Raw genomic sequence first — 25,393 nt, 5'->3', positions numbered from 1 at the left:
CGGATGGACGCGGCAGAAGGGAGCGAAGCTGCCTGTGTGAATGGCAGCGCTGCCGGCGATGATCGAAGAAAAAAATGCAGGGACTGAAGCTGCCTTCTCTCTTCTGCTGCGCCGATTCAAAGGGTTGCTGGTAGCGTGTAAGAATCACTGCTGCTGGCTTCTGGGTCAGTCAGCAGCAGTACAGCAATTCTCTCTTACATGCTGCCAGCAATCCTTTGAAACGTGCTGGTGCCGTGATGCTCCTGATGCTGCATGGAGGGGGGGTTGGAGAGAAGATAAAATTGTTGGGCTGCTTGGGCATGGGAGTGGAAGGGAGGGAAAGAAAAGAGATGCTACACAGGGGGTAGGAGTGAGGGAAATTGTTAGGGAGGAGAGGGAGAGATGCAGGGGGGGGTGTAGGAGAGGGAGACATGCATGGGAAAGTAGAAGAAAGGGGATCATTATTGGGATATGGGAGGAGAGAGAGGGATAATTGCTGGATGTAGGGTAGGGTGGGGAGGGAAGGAAGGGTGAATGACAAAAGAAGGAGAAATGTTGGACCTGGGAGGGGAGGAAAAAGTACTGCACAGGGGAGAGAGGGATGAAGGAGAAATGTTTCATGGTGGTGGAAGAGATGCTGCAAAGGGGGAAACAGATGTTAGACTTGGGATGCAAGGGCGAGAGAGAAGAGGAAAAGAGGGAACAATGTTGAACATGAGGGCGGAGGAGGGGGAAGAAGGAGGGAGATGGATCCAGGGGTAGAAGACAGTGAGGGAGAAATGCTGGAATGTGGGTGGGAGGGAAGAGGGGGAGAAATGCTGGCCCCTGGGGGAAGGGGCAAGAGGAAAGAGCGAAAGGACAGGAAGATGTTAGGAGGGGATAGAGGGTGGAGAGAGGAGAAAAAGGGAGCAGATGCTGGGCTAGAAGGGTTGGAAGGAGGCAGACACTGGGATGGTGGAACCATGTGGAAGGCCAAGGGGGTGGTAAGGAAATGAACAAGAGGATGATAGTGATTACGGGGAGTAGATTGAAGATGGAAGGCTGGAGAAGGAGTGAGATGGGGAAATAGGAGAGCTAGTGGGTGAAAGAAGGAGATGGAAATCAGATAGGTATCTGAAAAGTAAAAAGGAAAAGGATTAGAAGATGAAATTTTAGTGGACAGAGAGCAGGAAAGAAAGAAAAAAGATAGGAAAGAGCTAAAATGAAACAAACATCAATATGTCAGTGTAGTGAGGGAATGGAATGAGAGTGGAGAAAAGACAAATGAATAGCAGCTGCTTGAAGGAGAATTAACAGAAAGACAGGAAAGTGGAAAAGAGAAACTTGAACCAACATAATGGAAAAATAAAATGACCAGACAACAAAGGTAGGAAAGACATTTTATTTTGAATTTATTAACTGAAATTTGTTAGCTTGAGAAATGTGCACAGCGGATATCATTTTATTGTGTTCAGTAGAAAAAAAGAAATATATTTCTGATTTTATTTCTCCACTGTAACATGCCGAGGTTCCGAGTTCAATTTTTGTCTACATATTTTTATTTCTAATTTGTGATCCCTTGTTCTGTATCTGGTGAGAGTCTGGGCCCTAGCATGTCTAACACTAGTCCCGACCCTTGCTGTAGCTGGTGGGGATCCCCAACCTACATCAGCTGAGGACCTCCTCTAAAAGCAGCTAAAACTCCCTTCTACTAAGCTTGGCAGATGGCGGCAACATCCTTGAGCCACCGATAACTAAGCATGCATGGGGTGCCAGCATCGGTGACTCAAGGCATTGTTGCTATTGCCTGCCAAGCTTGGTAAAAGGGATTTGTGGCTGTCTTCAAAGGAAGTTTTCAGCTGACAGAGCTTGGGGATCTTTATGAGCTAAAGTATATTTTGAATTGGGAGGTGCCGGGGGAGATGTGGAGAGTGCGGGGAGGAAGGGGGCAGAGACAGAGAGAAAATTTGTGCCCACCCACTTTGGGCTCAGGCCCACCCAAAATTGGCCGTCTGGCTACGCCACTGTTGCAGACAATCTCTAATTCTTTTTCTCTGGTAGGTCTGGTGGGTGTCAAACTAACAAAGGTCTGGGTTTTCTATCCCATTACAAAACCATAAAATTAGACTGCTTTGTCACCCTCTTATCAGCCAGCCATCTCCTTTTCTCTCACCCACCCCACCCCCCTCCTGTGACACTGTCATTGGAATGCTTTTATGTTTCACTTATATATTCTGATATTTGTCAACGTTTGCTCCTCATCTGAAGAAGCTAATCAAAAAATGTATTGTTAGTCCAATAAAAAAAAGGATCATTTTATTTTCTCTGTTTTCATTATTCCTATTTATTACCTTTAAATGTGGACTAACATGGCAACCACACCACTTTGTACATCATGAAAGGTGATATGATTTTATTTATTTATATTTATTTATTTATTAGGATTTATTTACTGCCTTTTTTTTTTTTTTTTTTTTGCTTCGGTCTTCTCCAAGGAAGATTTGGGTGAGATACCAGTGCCGCAAATGGTATTCAAAGCTGACGAGTTGGAGAAACTTAATGAATTCTCTGTAAACCTGGAGGATGTAATGGGGCAGTTCTACAAACTGAAGAGTAGCAAATCTCCTGGACCGGATGGTATTCATCCCAGAGTACTGATAGAAATGAAAAATGAGCTTGCGGAGCTATTGTTAGAAATATGTAATTTATCCTTAAAATTGAGCGTGGTAACAGGAAGATTGGAGGGTGGCCAATATAACGCCGATTTTTAAAAAAGGTTCCAGAGGAGATCCGGGAAATTATAGATCGGTGAGTCTGACGTCGGTGCCGGGCAAAATGGTAGAGACTATTATTAAGAACAAAATTACAGAGCATATTCAAAAGTATGGATTAATGAGACAAAGTCAACATGAATTTAGGGAAGGCAAATCTTGCCTCACCAATCTACTACATTTCTTTGAAGGAGTGAACAAACGTGGATAAAGGGGAGCTGGTTGATATTGTGTATTATTATTATTAACATTTGTATAGCGCTACCAGACACACGCAGCGCTGAACTCCTGACACACAGAGACAGTTCCTGTGTATCTGGATTTTCAGAAGGCGTTTGACAAAGTACAGCATGAAAGACTCCAGAGGAAATTGGAGAGTCATGAGATAGGAGGTAGTGTTCTATTGTGGATTAAAAACTGGTTAAAAGATAGAAAACAGAGAGTAGGGTTAATGGTCAGTATTCTCAATGGAGAAGGGTAGTTAGTGGGGTTCCCCAGGGCTCTGTGCTGGGACCGCTGCTTTTTAACATATTTATAAATGACCTAGAGATGGGAGTAACTAGTGATGTAATTAAATTTGCTGATGACACAAAGTTATTCAAAGTCATTAAATCGCGGCAGCATTGTGAAAAATTACAAGCGGACCTTACGAGACTGGGAGACTGGGCGTCTAAATGGCAGATGGCGTTTAATGTGAGCAAGTGCAAAGTGATACATGTGGGAAAGAGGAACCCGAATTATAGCTATGTCATGCAAGGTTCCACGTTAGGAGTCACAGACCAAGAAAGGGATCTAGGTGTCGTCGTCGATGATACGTTGGAAACCTTCTGCTCAGTGTGCTGCTGCGGCTAAGAAAGCAAATAGAATGTTAGGTATTATTAGGAAAGGAATGGAAAACAAAAATGAGGATGTTATAATGCCTTTGTATTGCTCCATGGTGCGACTGCACCTCGAAATTGTGTTCAGTTCTGGTCGCCGCATCTCAAAAAAGATTTGGAGGGGCATAATCGAACGAAAACGTCTATCTCCATGGGCGTTTATCTCCAAAAACGGGTCCGTGAAGGGGCGGACCGAACCGTATTTTCGGAAAAAATAGACGTCCATGTTTTATTCGACAATTTGTGAGCTGGGCGTTTTTGTTTTTCAGCGATAATGGAAAATGAAAGCACCCAGCTCAAAAACGAATAAATCCAAGGCATTTGTTCGTGGGAGGGGCCAGGATTCGTAGTGCACTGGTCCCCCTCACATGCCAGGATACCAACCGGGCACCCTAGGGGGCACTTTTATAAAAACAAAAAAAAAGGTAAAAGAGCTCCCAGGTGCATAGCACCCTTCCTTTGTGTGTTGAGCCCCCCAAATCCCCCTCAAAACCCACTGCCCACAAGTCTACACCATTATTATAGCCCTAAGGGGTGAAGGGGGGCACCTACATGTGGGTACAGTGGGTTTGGGGGGGGGGGTTGGACGACTAATAAGCATTAAGCAGCACAATTGTAACAGGTAGGGGGGGATGGGCCTGGGTCCACCTGCCTGAAGTCCACTGCACCCCCTAACAACTGCTCCAGGGACCTGCATACTGCTGCCAGGGAGGTGGGTATGACATTTGATGGTGAAAATAAAAAGTTGTGAAACATCATTTTTTTGTGGTGGGAGGGGGTTAGTGACCACTGGGGGAGTCAGGGGAGGTCATCCCCGATTCCCTCCAATGGTCATCTGGTCATTTAGAGCACTTTTTTGGGACCTGTTTGTGTGAAAAAAGGGTCCAACAAAAGTGTCCTAAATGTTCGCTAAAAACGCCTTTATTTTTTTCGATTATCGCCCTAACACGTACATCTCTCCTCGGCCGATAACCACGCCCCAGTTCCACCTTCGCCACACCTCTGACACACCCCCATCAACTTTGTCCGCATCCGCGACGGAGTGCAGTTGAAAACGTCCAAAATCGGCTTTCGATTATACCGATTTATTCGTTTTTGTGAGATAAACGTCTATCTCCCAATTTGGGTCAAAATCTAGGCGTTTTTCTCTTTCGATTATAAGGTGGATAGTGGAATTAGAAAAGGTACAGAGAAGGGCGTCAAAAATGATATAGGGGATGGGACAACTTCCCTTTGAGGAAAGGCTAAAGCGGCTAGGGCTCTTCAGCTTGGAGAAAAGGCGGCTGAGGGGAGATATGATAGAGGTCTATAAAATAATGAGTGGAGTTGAACAGGTAGATGTGAAGCGTCTGTTCACGCTTTCCAAAAATACTAGGACTAGGGGGCATGCGATGAAGCTACAATGTAGTAAATTTAAAATGAATCTGAGAAAATTTTCTTCACTCAACGTGTAATTAAACTCTGGAATTCGTTGCCAGAGAATGTGGTAAAGGCGGTTAGCTTAGCGGAGTTTAAAAAAGGTTTGGATGGCTTTCTAAAGGAAAAGTCCATAGACTGTTATTAAATGGACTTGGGGAAAATCCACTATTTCTGGGATAAGCAGTATAAAATGTTTTGTACATTTTTGGGATCTTGCTGGGTATTTGTGACCTGGATTGGCCACTGTTGGAAACAGGATGCTGGGCTCGATGGACCTTTGGTCTTTCCCAGTATGGCAATACTTATGTACTTTTTGAAGGCATTCACTCAAGGCAGTGTACAGCAAGAATGAGTCAAACATGAACAATAGACAACTACAGCAATAAAAATATTTAAACGATACATAGTATGGTGTGGAGGGGCATAATCAGATGCGAACGCCTATCTCCATGGGCTTCTATGTCCGAAAACGGGTACGTGAAGAGGCGGGACAGACCATATTTTCGAAAAAATGGATGTTTTTCAGCTGGGCGTTTGGTTTTTTTTAGCAATAATGGAAACTAAAAACGCCCAGCTCAAAAACGTCCTAATCTGAGCCATTTGGTCGTGGGAGGGGCCACGATTCGTAGTACACTCGCCCCCCCCTGACATGCCAGGACACCAACTGGGCACCCTAGAGGTCAGTGCGGTGGACTTCAGACAACGCTCCCACATGCATTGCTCCCTTACCACGGGTGCTGAGCACCCAACCCCCCTCCCCCAAAACCCACTACCCACAAATGTACAACACTACCATAGCTCTTAGGGGTGAAGGGGGCGCCTACATGTGGGTACAGTGGGTTTTGGAGGCCTCCCATTTACCAGCACAAGTGTTACAGGTAGGGGGGATGGGCCTGGGTCCACCTGGCTGAAGTGCACTGCAGTACCCACTAAAAGTGCTCCAGGGACCTGCATACACGCAGGCCTCTAGGACTTGTTGCTGCTATATAACATTGGCACACCAGTTGACACCTGAAGACTAATCTCTCTGAAAACGTCCTTTATTGAATAAGCACACTTACTCACAGTTAACTGCAGATCAGAGGTTGTGGCCCACTGGCTACGAGTCTCCCTGGTACTGAGATTAGCAGTAGGTCCGAGCTGGCAGAATTCTGTACAATGCCCTCTTTCAGCCACATTCAAGGTAAGAACTAAGTTCTCTAACGTGGCTAACACGTGAAAGGGATCTAAAAGTGTCTTACAAAAATGGCCACTACCTCATGGACTACCGGAAACAAAACAGGGCACACTCTGACCCAGCAGAGGAAAAAGCACCATGGGAGTAGAGCGTACCAACTACCAACATCGTGAGCATGTGGCACAAGCTAGTGGAATCACGGAACCCAATACCCTACACCCACCACAATGCATTGCTGATGTGACTCTGCAGTGCCCTTAACAGAAAAGGTGTCACATTCACCCGAGACCCACATCAGAACCAGGGAAAGGCTGTCAGAGGATAGAACACATTCTGCTGTCATGGAGGTGGGTACAGCATTGAGGCTGGCATACAGGCTGGAAAAAAAGTTTGTAAAGTGGGGTTTTTTTGGTGGGAGGGGGTTAGTGACCACTGGGGGAGTCTGGGAGGTCATCCCCGATTCCCTCCAGTGGTCAGTTGGGGCACTTTTTTGGGACTTGTTCGTGAAAAAAAAGGGTCCAAAAAAAGTGACCCAAAATCGCGGTAAAAACGCCTTTTTTTTCGATTATCAGCTAAAGACGCCCATCTCTCCTCAGCCGATAACCACGCCCCAGTTCCGCCTTCACCACGCCTCTGACATGCCCCCGTCAACTTTACCCGTTTCTGCGACGGATTGCAGTTGGAAACGCCCAAAATCGGCTTTCGATTATACCGATTTGGGCGCCCACGGGAGAAAGACGCCCATCTCCCGATTTGGGTCGCAATATAGGCGTTTTTCTCTTTCGATTATAAGCAGGATAGTACGCTACATTACAATGTCAACACATTACACAAAACATTTTAATAGATAGCACAGGGTGTAAGCAAAGATGGAACATATGGATAGATAAGATAGAGTAACAGGAGTAAGAAAATAAGGTACTAATTTAAAGAAAGTTGCAAATGAGATCAGAAAGGTGCTTGAATATTATCTTAGCTAGGGTAGGAGTGGAAAAACACATCCTGCTATAGTATGTGCAGCCAGTGTCACTCCTTGTAGGTGGTGTGTTTTGCAAGTTAGTTACTTCTTCCGTTAAAGGCCTGGTTGAAGAGCAAAGCTTTCACCTGCTTCCTGAAGTGTTAAGAGATGCCTTTCAGGGAGTGCATTCCAGAGTATGGGGGCTACTCCAGAGAAAGCTTGTGTGATTCCTTTGGGGAGGGTGTGGTTAGGGATACTCCTTGGGAGGACCTTAGTTACCTTGGAAGTGTGTAGAGGGAGAGAGATCAAGTCTAATAAACATAAACAAGTCCTCTGGAGACAGGAAAATACCCTTTCTACCTGAATAAGAGTGCTAACACACGTGTAAATTGTTGTTTCTCCTTCACATGTATCTTTGTAAAGTGGCTGCTCCTATTACGTGTGCTCCTATGTCTATTTTAGAAAAAGCTGTTTGCCAGAATTGTACACCTCCTGACCTGGATCTACCAGTTATCTAAAATGGTGCTGCACACCTTGGTAAATCAGCATGTTTCCCCATGCCTTGAGAATTTCCTGTGGGATTTACTTACCTGGCTGTAACTCATCTTGAGCTAAATCTTTTGGGCCCTAGGCTGCCTTAAGTAAGCTGTGGACAGGTGTTGCATTTGAAAATTGAATGGGGATGTGATTTCATTATTGTAATATCCCTGGGAATACCCAGTCTTGCTGTGTAAACCACACTGAATTCCTGAGGTATGTGTGGGGTACAATTGTCTGTAAGGTAATTTGGAGGCTGGAATGGGACTTCATGTGGTGAGACCTTGGGTAATGAATATTTATGTGCTGGCTAACCCAGCACACATAGCACCATGGGGGGTGGGGGAGTCTTAAGTCCATTCATTGAAGCTTGCAGCCCCTTCATATAAATGTATTTTTATTGAAAGATAAAAACGTCAAAACAGCATAAGCATGTGCTGCTTTTTTTTTTTTTAACATACCTTACCTTATCTATTTAAACTTTTCACAACAAAAAAAACATCATCTAGGTTCCCCTACAGAGTCCATTCGAAAGACCTCCCCTTTATATCTCCTTGCATCTTATCAGGAGCAAAGAAACGTCATTCAATGTTGTTCAACCTCAGTACCAAACTTAGGTTGAACAACATAGCAATCCGATATGGCTAAGTAGCAAAGAGGCTGATGACACCTTAATTAACCTGTTTATAGAGGTATGAACTTTGGAGGACAAGAGTCCACTTTGTCAGGTGCCTGCCACATAGTTCTCCATCATCCTTAAATTATGCTTGCAGACCCTTCACATTCAGCACTCGAGGACCATTGCTGGGCACTTCAGCAAAATTTTTCTATGAGCTTCAAATGTGGCCATTGAAATGTACAATGGTTTATAATTTCAGGCATTATTTTCAAATAATGTGTAATAATGCATTTTACCCCAGAGTAAACAGTGTTTACCATGCACAAATGCAGTATCACAGCTTAGTAAATATGTCTTCTTTGTGACAGAGGAGCAAGTTCATTGCAAAACGTTGAAAAAGAAATTGCATACATTTGTGTTTTTCCATTGACTTCCTGCCCCTGCTCCAACTCATTAAAAAAGATTTCCTCTGCCTCAACTGTAGCATTAGCAGTGAAGTTGCCATAGTTGACATCCAAGTGTGTGGTCTCCTCTCCCCCAAGGACTGCAGGGTTGCAGTGGATGGGGGGGGGGGGGGGAAGAGAGAGAAATTAGGCAAAACTGGATGGGTGGGAAGGAAGAGAGAGAAAGAGTGATGGAGAGAAATAGGGCAATACTACTGGATAAAAGGGGGGGGAGGAACCAAGACTATGGGCTGGGGAGAGAGAAATTGGGCAAGACTGGATAGGTGAGGAGGGAGAGAGAAACTGGGCAAGCAGGGAGTGAGAGAGTGACAGAGAGAGATGGGGTGATACTGGATAAAGGGGAGGGAGAGAGAAATTGGGCAAGACTGGATGGGTGGGGACATAGGAGTCAACTTTTCAAAGTAATTGGGATGCTAAACCCAATAGAAATTACCCCTCCCTGGACACAGTCAAATGGTTTGCTCAATATTGGGGGTGCTCAAGCACTCACAGAGCTGGAACAGATCAGTGTTGGAGAGTGTTATAGTGGAAGAGGTGAAAAAGACAGAAGAGAAAATAATGGCACACGGACAGGAGACTTTTGGAAAGAGTTAAAAGAAGAAAGGAAAACAGTTACCAGAGATTGGGACCAACACAATTAGAAAAATTAAATGGCCAGACAGCAAAGGTAGAAAAAAGAATTTTATTTTTAATTTAGGATGAAGTAATGTGGTAGCTGTTAGTCCACTTTAAAAGTTAATAAATATAAATTTAAAAAAAATAAGGTGACACATTTACATTGTACATTTTTTGGCTAACTTTCAGAGACCAAAACCTACTTCTTCAGGTTGGGACAATATAATTGTTGTAATAGTATGTTTGTCCTAACTTAAGGAAGGAGGTTGTTGCCTCCAAAAACTAGTAAAAAAATGTAATAAGTTAGTCCAATAAAAATGTATCAACTTATTTTCTGTTTATGTTTTATTTGTTAATTTTTAATGAGCAATTGGAATATGTAAGCTTTTGAAATTTACATCTGCTCTCTTATATTTTGCATGGTACGAACAAAGGACATGTCTGTTTCTTTTTCTTTGCCTTTGCAAAATATGTATACAGGGTATGGCTTCTCAGGAGTTCGGTTTAAGTTTTGTCTATATATCTATTTTTAGTTTGTAGTTACTTATTTTATACTTCATGAGGGGCTACATCTGTTCATATGTGAAAAGGGCCGGGTATTCTGTTAGCATCAAGTGTCTGTGTAGGACTGATCTGTAATAAACCAGCTGGTTTTGTTTTCCAGTAGTATTGTTCTGCCCACTGCAATGTTCAGGGTGTTATTTTGATTTAGGAAGGACCTTGTGTGACCCCCCCCCCCCTGCACTTTATTACTTGAGTATTCTTTTTGGATAAGACTTTCAACTTTTACTTCACTACTTTTGAAGCCAGTACTTTTACTTTTTACTTAAGTACATTTTAAAAATAACAAACTCATCTTTGTCCCAAAGTGTAAACTGGGAGACAGCCTGCCTAGAGACTCTCCTTTTTCTGCCCTCTTCTAGCCCAGAAGCTGTACCTTTCTGTTCTCAATGAAACTTGGCACAGGTAATTGTAGTTCTGCTGTTTTAGGCTCTCCTAACGTCTGTAAACACACAGACTGCACAGTTCAAATGGTAGCACAGATTGCTTAATCAACCATCTTTCTGAAGTAACTCAGAGGAGGCCAGCTAATGTGGGTAATAACTGTGTCAGAAACTGCTTTTTCTTTAGGAATTCACAAAAAGAAAGTCACAAATCAGCTGCCCCAAAAGAATAAATATTTGGTTTTGATAATGGGCATGCTCAGGCGAAGCTGGACAGAAGAATACATACAGCTTTAGGTTCTTGGCTTTCTAGAATTATGTTCACTCTTAAATTACAAAACAGGTAAGCACTGGAGGGCTAGTTTGACCGATTAAACTGTAGTTAGTGCTGCTCTCCAGGAACATGAAAAATGGATGGAATATTATAAAAACTGTGTTTCTTTTCAAATTGTAGGAGCCACTGGTATTGACAACCTTATTATCTCTCTTTGTCAAGCTTCATAATGTCCGGGTTAGTACCATATTAACTTCTGCTTTTGATTTGTTTAAAAACATATGCAACAGTTTCCTGAAGACTTATTAAGCTATGTTTTTCCCTTAGGAGGACATAGTAAATGACATTACTGCAGAGCACATCTCTATCTGGCCATCATCTATACCAAAGTAAGACTGGAAATCAAAAGGATGGGTACAGTAAAGCATTTTATAACAAGTGGATATTTTGTACAGAAAATATACTACTAACTGTATTATGGATACTTGTCCTCCATATATTATGAAAACTGCATCTACTAAATTCAAAGTTATGCTGTTAAATTGGTTACAATCTTCTTTAGCCTCTGGGAATTTTTCCTTTAATTTGGAAGAAATTGTTGCTGCTATAATGAAGAATAATAAAGAATAAGTACCTGTATACAATATGTAAGCCGCATTCCATGCTGATCAATCCATAGACTGGTGGGTTGTGTCCATCTACCAGCAGGTGGAGATAGAGAGCAATCCTTTTGCCTCCCTATATGTGGTCATGTGCTGCCGGAAACTCCTCAGTATGTTCTCTATCTCAGCAGGTGGTGGTCACACACAGCAGCAGCTCTGGCTAGGTCTCCAAGCCTAATTCTTAGGTTTTGTTGAGTACCTGGGGTTGAGGGCTCTTCTTGAGCAAGTGCAAACCTGGTGGTGCCAGGTCCCTCCTTTTCTCACCCCTCCCGCTGGCTCCGTTAAAAAAAAAAATTTGAACGTACTTTAAGGGCGTTTATTTCAACGTTTATATCAGCGTTTATTGCAGCTGCTCACTGGGACACCAGTTCGTTAGAGCTCGGAGTGAGAAGCAGGTAATTTTTACCTTTTGTAGCGGGCAGGGGGTTCCCCGATCGGTCTCCACGTGGCTTATAGCGTCGGAGGGCGAGGGCGCGAAGAATCGCTCCCCTGACCGCGTGTGCACGTCTAGCGGGGATGTGGGGGTTTCAAAGCCTGAATCGCCTTTTTTGGGCGTCAGTTTGGAGTCTGGTCAGTGTCCCGATTCTTCCTCCGGTGCGGCGGTTTTTCCTGCCATAAGCGCCCATCCCCTGCTGCTGCCCCCCCCCCCCCCCCCCCCCATTTTGGCCGGCCACTCTGCTCGGACAGCTTCTTGGGCCGCCCTCGAGGTGGGAGACGTTAATGCTATGGTCGCCCTTAATTCGGGCGACGGCAAGAAAGCGGCAAAAGTTAAGCACCGTTCTTCCCGCGCGGCTCCTCGGAGTTTCGCACAGGACGCCATTTTGGATACGCAGCATGTTTCTCCCCCGCTCTTGGGAGCGCCGGTTGAGGGTGCGTCTAGGGCCGTGGCCCAGGCTTCAGAAGTGCACAGTCTGGAGGGTTTCTCCCCTGAGTTCATTTTGCTGCTGCATCAGGCTTTTCTTATGCAAAACGCTGCCCCTGCTCCCCTGTATGATAAAGGGGTTGAGGCCTCCGGAAGTAAACGCCCTCGGGTGGATTTCCAGGCCCTAGAGGACTCTGTCTCCTCTGATGTAGATGAGGGCAGCGTATCTGAGTTCTCCCAACGGTCCTTTGGGGATTCCTTGGAGGAGACGGCTTCCCGCTCGGATGGAGCGGATGACCCCTCTGCAGCGCGGATCTTTCACTCAGAGGATTTGCCCAACCTGTTAGTGCAGGCCATGAGCATTTTGAAGATTTCCTCTCCGGAGGACGTCTCTCCCTCAGCCTCTACTGGCTCTGCCATTATGCTGGGGACGAAGCGCCCGCCTAGAACCTTCCACATGCATGAAGCCATGCACACCTCGGCTCAATGGGATTTCCCAGAGGCGAGCCTTAAAGTGGCTAGGGCTATGTCCCGCCTCTATCCTCTGCCTGAAGGTGAACGGGAGGCCTTTCTTTGGCCTACCGTGGATTCTTTAATCACTGCGGTGACTAAGAAAATGGCGTTGCCTGTGGAAGGTGGCACGGCCCTAAAGGACGCCCAAGACAGAAGATTGGAGGCGGCTTTAAAGTCGTCCTTCGAGGCGGCTGCTTTAAGTGTGCAGGCCTCAGTTTGCGGCTCCTATGTGGCCAGGGCATGCCTAACGATTGTGCAGCGGGCTTCCCCCTCAGATCCTTCCTTGAGGGCTGATTGGCCGGCCCTGGAATCGGGCTTGGCCTACTTGGCAGACTTGCAGTATGATGTCTTGAGAGCCTCGGCTAAAGTTATGGCTCAGACAGTCTCTGCACGGCGCTGACTTTGGCTGAAGCATTGGTCTGCTGACCACGCCTCTAAGTCTCGCCTGGCTAAGTTGCCTTTTAAAGGCAAGCTGCTCTTTGGGGTCGAGCTGGACAAGATTGTGACCGATCTCGGCACGTCTAAGGGCAAGAGGTTACCGGAGGTCAGGGCTCGGGCCAGTGGTGCCCGCCCCGGTTCCTCCAAAGGACGGTTTCAGGAAGCCCGTCGGTATCGCCCGGGCAAGTCGGGCTCCTCTGCCCCCTCTTCCTTCAAAAGGAACTTCTCCCCCAAGCAGCATTCCTTTCGCAGAGACCGCCGTCCCGGAGGTGCGTCCGGTCCTCCCCCAGGGTCTCGTACCCAATGACAGGGCACTGGTCCATGGCCCAGAGCAGATTGGAGGACGCCTATCCTCGTTTCTGGGTGAGTGGACCAGGGTAACTTCAGACGCCTGGGTGCTGGAAGTCATCAGAGACGGCTACAAGCTAGAGTTCTGCCGACCCTTAAGAGACGGGTTTGTGCACTCTCCCTGCAAGTCTCCGGTCAAAGCTGTGGCAGTGCAGCAGTCTTTGGACAATCTGATCCGCCTGGGTGCGGTCGTTCCGGTGCCAGAAGATCAGCTTGGCAAGGGACGTTACTCCATTTACTTTGTGGTACCAAAGAAAGGAGGTTCTGTACGGCCTATCCTCGACCTCAAAGGGGTCAAGCGGGCCTTGAAAGTTTGACACTTCCGAATGGAGACCCTCCGCTCTGTTATAGCAGCAGTGAAGGCAGGGGAGTCCTGGCATCCTTGGACATCAAGGAAGCTTACTTGCATATTCCTATCTGGCCTCCTCATCAACGCTTTCTGCGTTTTGCAGTCCTGGGCCGACACTTCCAGTTCAGAGCCCTCCCGTTCGGGTTGGCTACTGCTCCGCGGACCTTCTCCAAAGTAATGGTTCCCCTGGGTAGTTTAGTACCTCCCCCCCCCCCCTCTCTCTGGGTTCCCCTGGGTAGTTTGGTACCTTCCCCCCCCCCCCCCCCCCTCTCTCTGGTGTGCCGCTAGAGTTAAGGAATCCCCATAACACTGCCTGGTTTGGGGGTTTTTTTTATCATTTGCAGCTTCATCTTTTTTCTTTACTTCCTTCATGCTGCATTTCTCCCTCCCTCTTCCCCAATTAGAAGTCAGCAGCTCTTCTGATGCCTCCCCCCCCCCCCCCCCCCCCCCCGGATCCAAACACTTCTCCTGCTTCTTCTCTTGCCTGCAGCACTTCAAACCTGTCTCCTTGCTGCAGCAGTGATCAACACATGCTGTCTGCAGCTGGCCCTGGAACCTTTCCTCTGCACATCCCGGTCCCTGCGTAATTATGAAATTGCATTAGCAGGGGGGCAGGACATATAGAGAAAGGTTCCAGGGCCAGCTACAGACAGCTTGTGTTGATCACTGCTGCAGCAAGGTGAAAAGTTTGAAGTGCCACGGGCATGGGAAGAAGCGGAAGAGGTGTTGGGACCCGCGGTAAGGGGGGGGGGCGTCAGGAGACCTGTTGACTTGCACTCGGAGAGGAGGAAGCAAGGAGGCAGAAGCACCACGAGGCTGGGGCTGGGTGGCGGAAGGGAGAGCTGCTGGGTTCACGGGAGGGGGGAGAAGGGTTGTTGGACAGGCAGGGGGCAGGAAAGGTGCTAGATTGGCAGAGGAAGGGGGCAAAAGAAAATCTGGACCTGCAGGGGGAGGGGGAGGGGGAAATGACGAACTATGTGTGGGGGGGGGGGGGACTGGGGAGGGGAGATGCCATGCTACCCAGTGGGGTTGTGATGAATTATCAGGGGTTGACTGGGTAGAGAGGGGGAGATGCCAGACTACCCAGGGGAACCCAGAGAGAGGGGGGGAGGTGCCAGACTACCCAGGGGAACCCAGAGAGAGAGGGGGGGGAGGTGCCAAACTACTCTGGGGAACCCAGAGAGAGAGAGGTGAGGTGCCAAACTACTCAGGGTAACCCAGAGAGAGAGGGGGGGGCAGATGCCAAACTACCCAGGGGAATCCAGAGAGAGAGGGGGGGGGGTGAGATGCCAAACTACCCAGGGGAACCCAGAGAGAGAGGGAGGGGGAGAGATGCCAAACTACCCAGGGGAACCCAGAGAGAAGGAGGGAGGTGCCGAACTACCCTGGGAAACCCAGGCAAAGAGAGGGGGTGAGATGCTGAACTACCCAGGGGAACCCAGAGAGAGGAGGGGGAGATGCCCAACTACCCAGGAGAATGAAGGATGGAGAGAAGAGAGAGAGAGATGTGGACCATGTAGGAAGAATAGGAAAGATGCAGGGCAGGGAGGGTAGAGAGAAAAGCTGGACATGGGGAGCAATAAGGACAGAGAAGGGAGATAGGCATGGAGGAGCATAGGGACAGGGACAGAGAGGGTCAGTGCTGGATAGAGAGAGGGTAGGGACCCAGAGGACTAATGCTGAACTTGGGGGGGAGGTGAGGGTCACAGAAAGGAAATACTAAACGGGGGAGCCTATGGTCAGGGAAGAGGGTGATGTTGGACATGGGGTGATAGGGTCACAGAAGGAGTGATGCTGAACAGGGAGGGGGGAGGGACACACAATAGAGATCTTGGGCAGGGAAACTGAGATGCTGAATGTGGAGCAGGATAGGGACAGGGACCCAGAGGGAAGATGGATAATGGATATAGAAGAAAAGATGGGGAACAGGCTGCACATATAGGGAAGGAAAGAGGGGGAGACGGGCTGCACATATAGGGAAGGGGAGAAAAAAGGGGAGACAAGATAGGTTTGAGAAGAAGGCAGAGAAATTAAAGAAAGCTGAACATGAAAGATCAGTGCCAGACAGACATAGGGCTGGAGGTGAGAAAAGAAATTGCAAATGGAAAGGATGCTCTAGAAACAGAGTTAAGAGCACAGACAGAGGAAAGTAAAACCAAAGATTTGGAACAAGATGACATTATCCCTGGTACATACTGCTGTTATATCATTAAGAATTTGCTCCAGAGAGAGGCCAAGCTTTGTTTAGGAGATGGACAAGGTTTGGTGTGCATGGGTTAGTTTTTTGATTTGCTCACAGGAGGGGTGCAGACCTTTGGGGATCTACAACAGCGCTATGGGCTGCTGTCTAGAGATGTGTTTCCTTACCTGCAGGTGAAGCACTACCCCCAGGGACCTGGGGTACTGGCAGATTTAGGGAGGGGAAAGGGGTAATTTGAAACTCTCTTGAGACTTGTAGTGCAAAAAGGGGCAATTTCTCAAATCTATTTTTTGTCTATTAGATTGTAAGCTCTTTGAGCAGGGACTGTCTTTCTTCTATGTTTGTACAGCGCTGCGTATGCCTTGTAGCGCTATAGAAATGCTAAATAGTAGTAGTAGTAGTGAATCAGAAGGGGCCCCTTAAACTTCAATATATAACCCAGTGGGAGGCTGATTTGGGCAGGGTCCTTAGCAAGGAGGAGTGGGATTCTATTTGTTTTCGTACCTGTTCACTAGCTATGTCCTCTCTAATTGTGGAAAATGGATATAAGCTGCTTTTTCGATGGTATTTTACTCCTGTGAGATTGGCTAAGATGGGGGCCACCTTGTCAGATCTTTACTGTTGGGGTTGTGGAAACCAGGGGACATTCTGCCACATGTGGTGGGACTATCTCCTTGTGCACCCTTTCTGGGGTCAAGTGTTCTCTATCTCAAATCCTGCAGGAGGACATTGGTTTAAAGATGGACCTTGCTCTTGAATGTGGCCCTTTGGCACCAGGAGGATAATGCAGATTTGATAATGTGGCTGGGTTTTACCGCAGCCAGGGTGGTGATTGCTGCTACCTGGAAAGCTGCCTCAGACTTCTAACCTGTCTGCAGTGGTCTGTAAATTAGATCATTGGTATGCTATGTATCAGTTGACTGCACTCCAGTGCTTCCAGGTGCACTCCTTGAGAGACCCTGGGCGCTCTATACCCGATGGAAACAGAATTGTGGACTTCAGGTGGATGTAGGTTAACATTCTATTTTTTTTCTCCCGTATACATTTTTCAAGAGACTGAGGGGGGGGGGGGGGGGGGGGGCTTGTTATAGGGCAGTTAGTCTTTACTGTGTTAGATGGATGCACTGAAGAAACCACTGTGTGTGTCTCTTGCTTGGTGTCATTTCTGTTGATTTCTTGTCTGTTTTGTTACTTTGCTTAAATAAATAAAAAATGTTTACTCCTTCAAAAAATACAAAGGCTCGCACTTATCCACCCCCATCCTGTTAGACTGTGACTGAAATGCTTTGATGTTTTACTCATATATACTGTCATCTACCAACATTTGCTTATTTCCGAACTGACGAAGAAGGGCAACCTTCAAAAGCTAATCAAGAAATGTATTAAGTTATGTCCAATAAAAAAGGTATCATCTTATTTTCTTTTCCATGTTTTATTTTGTTTTATTTCTATTGATTACCTTTAAAAGTGGACCAACACGGCTACCACACCTCTCTACTGTGAACAAGTAGAATTTCTGAAAATGCTGCAGTATTGACTATGGAAGTCTCTCTGCACCAGGAGCGTAGCCAGACCTCACGGTGGGAGGGGGCCAGAGCCCGAGGTGGGAGGGCACATTTTGGTGTGCCGCCGTCCCACCTCGCCACTGCAAATACCTTGACTGGCGAGGGTCCCCAACCCCCACCAGTGAAGTCTTCATCCAACACCAGTCTCCGGCGCCACCACGTTGCCTGCCCTGCTGTCTCTTCCCCTCACATCCTGCACTCTCCTTTTAGTGAAATTGAGCATGATGGGGTTCTCTGTGCAGTGCCATAGACCTCAGTTCATCTCTGGGCCTTAGTCCATGTGCTGTATTTCTACTACTGAGGGTTTTCTTTTTTTTCCCCCTGCATGGATAATTAAAATTTCAAAACTATTTATTTTGCCATTTACAACAGTAGTTCATAATTCATACTTAATGCTTGCTTCTTTTCAAGCCTCCAGTCGGTGGATTTTGAAGCTGTTGCTGTTACAATGAAAGAGCTGGTCAACTATGCACTGACTATAAATCCAAGCAACCATTCCTGGCTAATTATTCAGGCAGATATTTATTTTGGTAAGTGAAACCAGCATCTGTTTCATATTTTCATGTTGACTCTTTGGCAGAGAATGGCATACTTTTTTTCAGATGGCAGGGTTTTACAATGCCCTATATCCAATCCTCCCCCCCCCCCCCCCCCCACCCCGTACCCTGTTAAAGCATTTATAAAGTGACATACATCTTAAGTTTTGTTTTACCTTCCTAATTTGGCAGGCACCTTTCTCGTTTCACTTTTCAGGCCCTGCCGGTTAATACAACCTTGGCCCTATAGGAAATACCTGTCATTTTACAGTTAGCAAGTCACACTACATCTCAACACAGAATTTGGCCTGTCTCAGGAAACTGAGTATCCTTATGTACTCCATCCCACATCTGTCTGCCTTTCTTCCCACTTAGGGCCTGATGCAGAAGACCTCATGGTAGAGTCAGCTCAGCGTGTGGCTCTACTGCAAAATTACCAATCTAAAAATAACGGCACATGCTATAAGCAATGAGCATGCAAATTATCGCTGCATTTAAATGATGGCAGTAATCTGCAGCTCATTGCAAAGTGTTACTTTCCTGTCAGTGCCTTAAGGGCGATTGGCTAAGGTTGTGACAGGAAGGGTGACATTAAAATAAAGAGGTTGCTGGCAGTGTGCATGGACTCCAATCTCCATTCCCCCTCCCCCCCCCCAATTAAAAAAAAATTCCATGGTGTCCTGTCACCCAACCCCCACCCCCGTCAGGACTAGCACCCTCCAACCCGATTCACCTGACCCTGTCTCCCCCCTCCTCCCCCCCCCCCCCCCCCCCCCAATGTGGCCAGTCCCATCCATCCATCTCAACTGAAAAATATTGTCCTGGTATCTGGTGGTGCCACCCCCTCCCTCCCCTGGACCAACCTGAATTTAAAAATAATAGTCACTGATGTTCTAGTGGGCCCCCTCCCTTCTTCCACCCTGACTCACCCACCCCCAGAATGTACAAAAAAAAAACATTCCCTGGTGTCTAGGGGCACCCACCCATCCCCTAACCCCTTTTGCAAGCCCCCCCCCCCCCCTCCAACCTGGACTCCTGTACTTGAAGAGACAGGAGCAATACACACTCACTTCTACTACTATTACTATTTAGCATTTCTATAGCGCTACAAAGCATACGCAGCGCTGCACAAACATAGAAGAAAGATAGTCCTTGCTCAAAGAACTTACAATCTAGTAGACAAAAAATAAAGCAAACAAATCAATTAATGTGTAGAAGAAAGAGGAGAGGAGGGTAGGTGTCTCTTTCACTGTCATCTACAAAATGGTGGCACCTCTATCCAAGGGATTTTGGACCCAACATGCAGGGACTCTTATCACGGAGCTACTGCAGGAGACTATGGAAAAGAAGACTAAACAGAGACTCAAATCTTTCTACCATGAAATTTGTGCTTTTTATGGTTTTACATCGTAAGAACAACCCCTCTAAGTGACTCGACACCTTATCCTTATCCAAACTTTGCCAAGGTCAATGTGTGGTTCCTTCCATACAGGGACAAAGATTAGGACTAGGAAGGGCTCACAGCAGAACCTGAATATGCTGCTGAAACAGGACATGCAGAATTTTATTAAAATTATTCAGAGAGCAGTCGTGTACACAGGCAGAGAGCCAGTTCTGCAAGTTGTTCCCACCATTGCACCCTTAGCTGGGAGGAAAGAGGAGCTCTGACATGTGACATTACCTGCTGAAATATTGACTCTGTAGAGAACTGGAACTGTGCAGGCTCTGCCATGCCTGAGGGTACATATGTACCCTTAATTAACCTCCCTATTTTAAAGGGCTCAGCATGCTTTACTCATGTATGTTTGGTACAAAGAGGCAATAAAGCTTTTGACTCCCAATACAGGAACATTGACAAGAGCTCTGCCCCTCACCCTTAAGAATAGTCCCATAGATGGCCTGAGCCACCTTAAGAGCCCTAGTTCTGCCCGAGCGGAAGTGAGTCAGGAGAAGGGATGGAGCAGGAACCAGGAAGTATATAAGACGAGGCCTGACTGAGATAAAGGAGGCCCAGGGAAGAAATACTAGAAGCCTAGCAGATGCTGCTGCAGTTCCTGTGTACTAATTGTGACCTGGCTGAGGTAAGCCAGTTTTACTGCTTGTTGTTTTCAGGACTGGCTGAAGCCGTACCTGGGACTCAGAGGAATTGAGTGCTTATGGGCTGTTTGGGCAAGGCAGTCCCACCAGCCACAGACTGTTTGGCTGGTCAGCCAGAGGCGTGCTCAGGGCTGTTTATTCAACCATAGAGACTTTTGCTCCCAATGTTCCTGGCCTGTGAAGTAACAGGTCTCAGCTAAATAAACCATTATTTCACATTTATATACCTGTCTGGCTGTGTTATTCACAGGGCCACCCCTCAACCCTCGCCCAGGGTATCACACACAGTGCACTGCCCAGGGCACAACTCAATATAGGGAATATCTCCACCTTTACTTTTGACTATAAAATTTAGTGAATCGCAAACAGTGACTGATGCAAAAAGGGAATCATATGCAAATGAGTTGTACGGATCCCCTTTTGTGCATTGGTCGCTGTTTGCGACTCCAAGCTGTCAAATGTATATGCATTTCACAGCTCCTGATGCAGACCCTACCCTGATAAACCCCACTGATGCCCCCCTTCACCAAGCAAAAATGGCCCTCGTGGCCTAGTGGCAACCCCCATCCCCCACACCAATCAAGAACTGCCCTGCCTAGTGACCCCCCTCCTCTCCATTCCCCTCCCCGTACCTTCATAAAGGTTGAGAGGCAGGAAAGCAAGAGCAACACCACCTGCCTCGGGCACTGCTGCTTCCAAAATTACGAAACCTAGCCTGGTGCATCCTGGGATGCATTGGACAGGGCTAAGCGTCAGGTTTTCTTTCTGATTAGGCACTTAGCCCAGCCTGGTGCATCCCAGGATGCACTGGGCTGGACTAAGCACCACCATTATGGAAGCATCGGGGCTCGAGAGAGGAGGTGTTGCTGCTCTCCTGCCTCTCAACCTTTTAAGAAGGTACGTGGGAGGGGGGGTCACCAGGTCCATCTTTGCTTGGTGGGGGCGGGGGGGGTCACTAGGACCAGTCTTGCTTTTGGGGGGGGGGGGTCAGGAGGGGAGAGGTAGGGAGCACAAGCAAGCAGCCTTTGCAGCTGCCTGTTTGTGTTTCCTTCCACTTCCAACAGCTCTGGAGCAGCCGTAAAATTAGCTCATCAGAGCTAGGCGTTCTGGAGTTGTGCATCACCCGGAATATATTCTAATGAACTCATTGTAATTCATTTGCATGGGGTTCTCAGTGGCTGCTAGCGGCACACATTAGAGCCACAGAAAACCCCTTGAAAGCAAGTGGAGGGAGAGAAGGTTATACTTGCCTAGTTGGTACCTGCTCACAGGCCAGTCCAAATGCACCAGCTGACCTGCCATGACTTACTTGCAAATAATCACTCACTAACAAAGAAATAACCCTCTGGGGAACGAGAAAACAATAACAAGAAGGAATCAAACCGTTAAAAAAAAATCTCAATATCGCTTGGTACAAAGCATAGGGCCTGTTTTATAGAATATCTATGGAAATTTGTGAACGGAAAAGGAGAATTCAGTATAGGCTGCACAGTACAGCCGAGATGTGTTTCAGTGAGAATCGCCACAAATACTGCTAACTTAGAAAGCTCTATACATCATTAAACCTCCTGCCAAAATTCCCGTCCTTTTTCTGTATTTATTTTAATTTATCAAAAATGAAAGTTTTTTTTAAAATTTTTATTGTATAAAAAAGGTGACAGATCCACAACGTTCCAATAAGTGTTGTGTAACAAAGTCCACAAACTGGAAAAGTAACCCAAACAAGACCACAAAATAATCTGAACTAGCCAGCACCGGAAATTCAAAAAGCAATAGAAAAACCTTCTCAGTCTGCCGATACTTTCATTGTTTCATAAACTGCTCACAAGACGTCCAACAGAGCACTCCATTTCAGAACTCCTTCATCAGGGACACCAGTGCTCTATTTTCAAAAGTTGATGGTGGACTCTTTCCAAAGTAAACTCAGTGTGGCAACATGATGTATAGAACTTTCTAAGTGAGCCGTATTTGCAGCGATTCGCACCGAAACACAGCTTGGCTGTATTATGCAGCCTATACTGAATTCTCCTTTTCCATTCCCGATTCATAGTAATATAGTGACAGCAGTAAAGACCTGTACGGGTCCATCCAGTCTGCCCAACAAGATAAACTCATTTTACATGATATGCGATACTTTATATTTATCTAATACACAAAGACTCCAGTATTTTTTTCATATCACAAAAACGTTTTATTGTATTGCAATGCCCACTAACCTCACCAGCACTGCTACCTAATGTTAAAACCTCATACATTCATTCCTCCACTCACCTTGCACCACCTGTATTTAAATACAAAACAACTGGTTTCACATTTTAAACTGCATACTTATGCTGTTTCTTATTTTACATATGTTTTACCATACTTATACATTATATCATGCACAAATGATCAAAACTCAGTCCTGCCAGCTAGATAGTCCTTTTCCTACAGACGCCACGCCTTCCGCTTGGACGCTGTAAAAGTGTTTCCACGTAAACGCTGGATGACTGCTCTTCATGGAAAAACACTGTATGTCTGTTGACCCTTCGTTGGCTGATTAAATACGCCACCTCCAATCATCTGTATGCATCACAATACAAGTGCTGTGTGCTCGGTGACTAACTCAACAGTCCACCGTATCTGTTTCATATTGTGCCGGTTCCCCAATGCAGGACCGCATTTCACAAATCTTCCTCAGGAGGAACCACAATCAAATTTCTTCTACACATCAAATGGCTGCATGCCGGATTGAAACTCCCTCAGGGCTGAGCCAAAGACGCCGCACAGGAAATCACAGGAAATCTGGTATATTTATACCAGAGTTTGATTTGTCCTTGCCATTCTCAAGGCACAGACCGTATAAGTCTGCCCAGCACTCTTCTTATACTAAAAGTTCTGAAGCTACCTTCAAAGCCCCTTAAAATTTACACTGAAGCCCATCCCTATCTATTCAGTCACGCTCCATAGATATTCTGAATATATTATCATTTAACATCCTATGAAACAGGTCATTTGCTTTGTACTAAGGGATATTGAGATTTTTTTAAGGGGTTGGTTACTTTTTTTGTTATGACTTACCTGCAGCTTGTTACCTTACTTTATTTCCAGACATATAAGTGGAGGGAAAGAGAAAGGGGAGAGTGATCATTTAAGACCCCTTGACAGAGTCCCAATCCAACACAGCACTATAGGAAACAGAAGAAGAGGCTGCACTGAAAGCCTTTTTCTTTTTTTTTCTTTTTTTTCCTGAAAAACCTTTATTGGGCCAGCAGTCAGGAAATCTATCCTCTGGGCCCCTCCCAAGGGTATGGTGGAGGACAGAAGCACTGCTACTACTACTACTACTTAACATTTCTATTTAAATCTTTTTTTATTATTAGCTATAGCATAAAATAACATGTACATTCCTCAGCGACCCTCCAGACCGGTCAAGACGCGTGGGTTATGTCCTCCTACCAGCAGAGGGAGACTGAGAAAACACTAAGCTTTTGAAGCCTGTATATATAACCTGTGCAGAACCTCCACTAGCCAGTATTTTCTCAGTCTCAGCAGAGGTAGCAGTTGACAGCCTGTGCAGTCTCCAATAATCTGGTGAGGTAGTTTGTCATTGGGTCGTAGGATTTTTTCCTTCCAAACTTTATTCTGTTGCAGTACCCTGTACGTGTGTGTGTAAAAAAAAAAAAAAAAAGTGCTTTGGGGCCCTGGGTCTGGTGGGGCCCAGTTTTTCCCCCTGGGGTGTTACACCTATGTTTGGGTCCCTCCCCCTGTGCTGCTCTCTATTTCTGTTTGCTTGGCAGCTTTGTGCCTCGGCTGCTTTCTCAGTATTGTAGCCTTGAGTGCCTTACAATTTCCAGATGCCAGAGTTAGAGTACTGTGCCTTTAAGGTCAGTTATTCTATTTCGTTTTGCTTGCCAGCTTTGTGCCTCGGCTGCTTTCTCAGTATTGTAGCCTTGAGTGCCTTACAATTTCCAGATGCCAGAATTAGAGTACTGTGCCTTTAAGGTCAGTTATTCTATTTCGTTTTGCTTGGCAGCTTTGTGCCTCGGCTGCTTTCTCAGTATTGTAGCCTTGAGTGCCTTACAATTTCCAGTTGCCAGAGTTGGAGTACTGTGCCTTTAAGGGCATTTATTTCTTTATTTTCAGCGGACCGAACGGGGGTTTTGATTCCTTGCTGGAACGAGAGAGCAGCGCTTTCTCCAGTGCTTTTGCAGTGTGAGTGAGTTTTTGGTTTGGCGCGTTTGCGGAACAGCTTTTCCCTTCCCTCGTGGTTTATGGCGGCCCAGCTCCTCCGATGTCGCGCGTGCTCGTGGCGAGGGGTAGAGGCGCCGGGCGCTCAGTGTAGCTTTGCGGTGCACCTATAAAGGTGGCTGCGGCACCCCCCGACTTGACCGCGGAGGGATCGATGGTGTCGGGAGTCTCCGGATCAGCGGGAGCGTAGGCAGGGCCGCTGTCAGCGGGAACAGTTTCGGCGGGAACAGCCGCCATCTTGAGTCTGACGCGGCCCGTGGAGCCGGCTGGTTTTGGGCCTGCGGCCTCCGTTTTTGGCACAAAAGGGCCTAATGACGGTCCAGGAATGGTGGGCTTTCCTCCAGATTTTGTCTGGACGCGGTATCAGGCCTGGAGATCGGGACCCCCCCTCCCCCCCCCCCCCCCCCAATTGGAAGAGGGGGCTATTTCCGTCTTGGCTGAGAGACCTCGGTTAGAGTGGTCAGAGGACAGGCAATGTTTTTCTCCTGTAGCTGCAGAAGCTGCGCTTAGTGATCTGGGGGAGTCAGATGGAATTGACGGCTCTCAGGAGCAGGATTGTTGGATTCCTGGAGAGGATCCTTCAGTAGTGCGGATTTTCCATAAAGATGAGCTGTCAGAACTCATAGATCAGGTGTCGTCCACCCTTCAGTTTGGTCCTGAGGTGGCTTTGGGGGAAACTGTCCAGGATCCGTTGGTGAAGGGCATTCAGCGTCAGGCGTGATCCTTCCCTATGAACAAGGATCTCCGGGAGATGATTTGTCAGGAATGGGATTTGCCGTGTAAGGTGGCAAAGGCAATGGCGAGGCTTTATCCCCTCCCTCAGGACGATAGGGATTCCTTTAAGGCTCCCACGGTAGATGCAGTAGTGACGGCAGTAATTATAGCTACGGCTATCCCGGTTGATGGAGGAACGGCCCTCCGTGATCCTCAGGATAGGAAGTTGGGATCTTTTCTCAAGCGTAGTTTTGTTTTGTCGGCT

At 46.7% G+C, this 25,393-nt stretch overlaps 1 protein-coding gene across 1 annotated transcript in view; it reads left to right on the top strand.

Moving 5' to 3' along the window:
* The window catches only part of INTS8 (integrator complex subunit 8), a 178,326-nt gene that overhangs the window by 110,208 nt on the left and 42,725 nt on the right, over positions 1 to 25,393 (top strand). Inside the window, exons 20-22 of the mRNA XM_030216822.1 lie at positions 10,795 to 10,851; positions 10,942 to 11,003; positions 17,963 to 18,081. Of these exons, the coding sequence (XP_030072682.1) occupies positions 10,795 to 10,851; positions 10,942 to 11,003; positions 17,963 to 18,081 (238 nt within the window). The remainder of the gene's footprint in view (positions 1 to 10,794; positions 10,852 to 10,941; positions 11,004 to 17,962; positions 18,082 to 25,393) is intronic.

This window comes from Microcaecilia unicolor, chromosome 1 (assembly GCF_901765095.1).
Source record: "Microcaecilia unicolor chromosome 1, aMicUni1.1, whole genome shotgun sequence".
Classification (NCBI taxonomy): Eukaryota; Metazoa; Chordata; class Amphibia; order Gymnophiona; family Siphonopidae; genus Microcaecilia; species Microcaecilia unicolor.
This window is presented reverse-complemented; position numbering and strand designations above follow the sequence as displayed.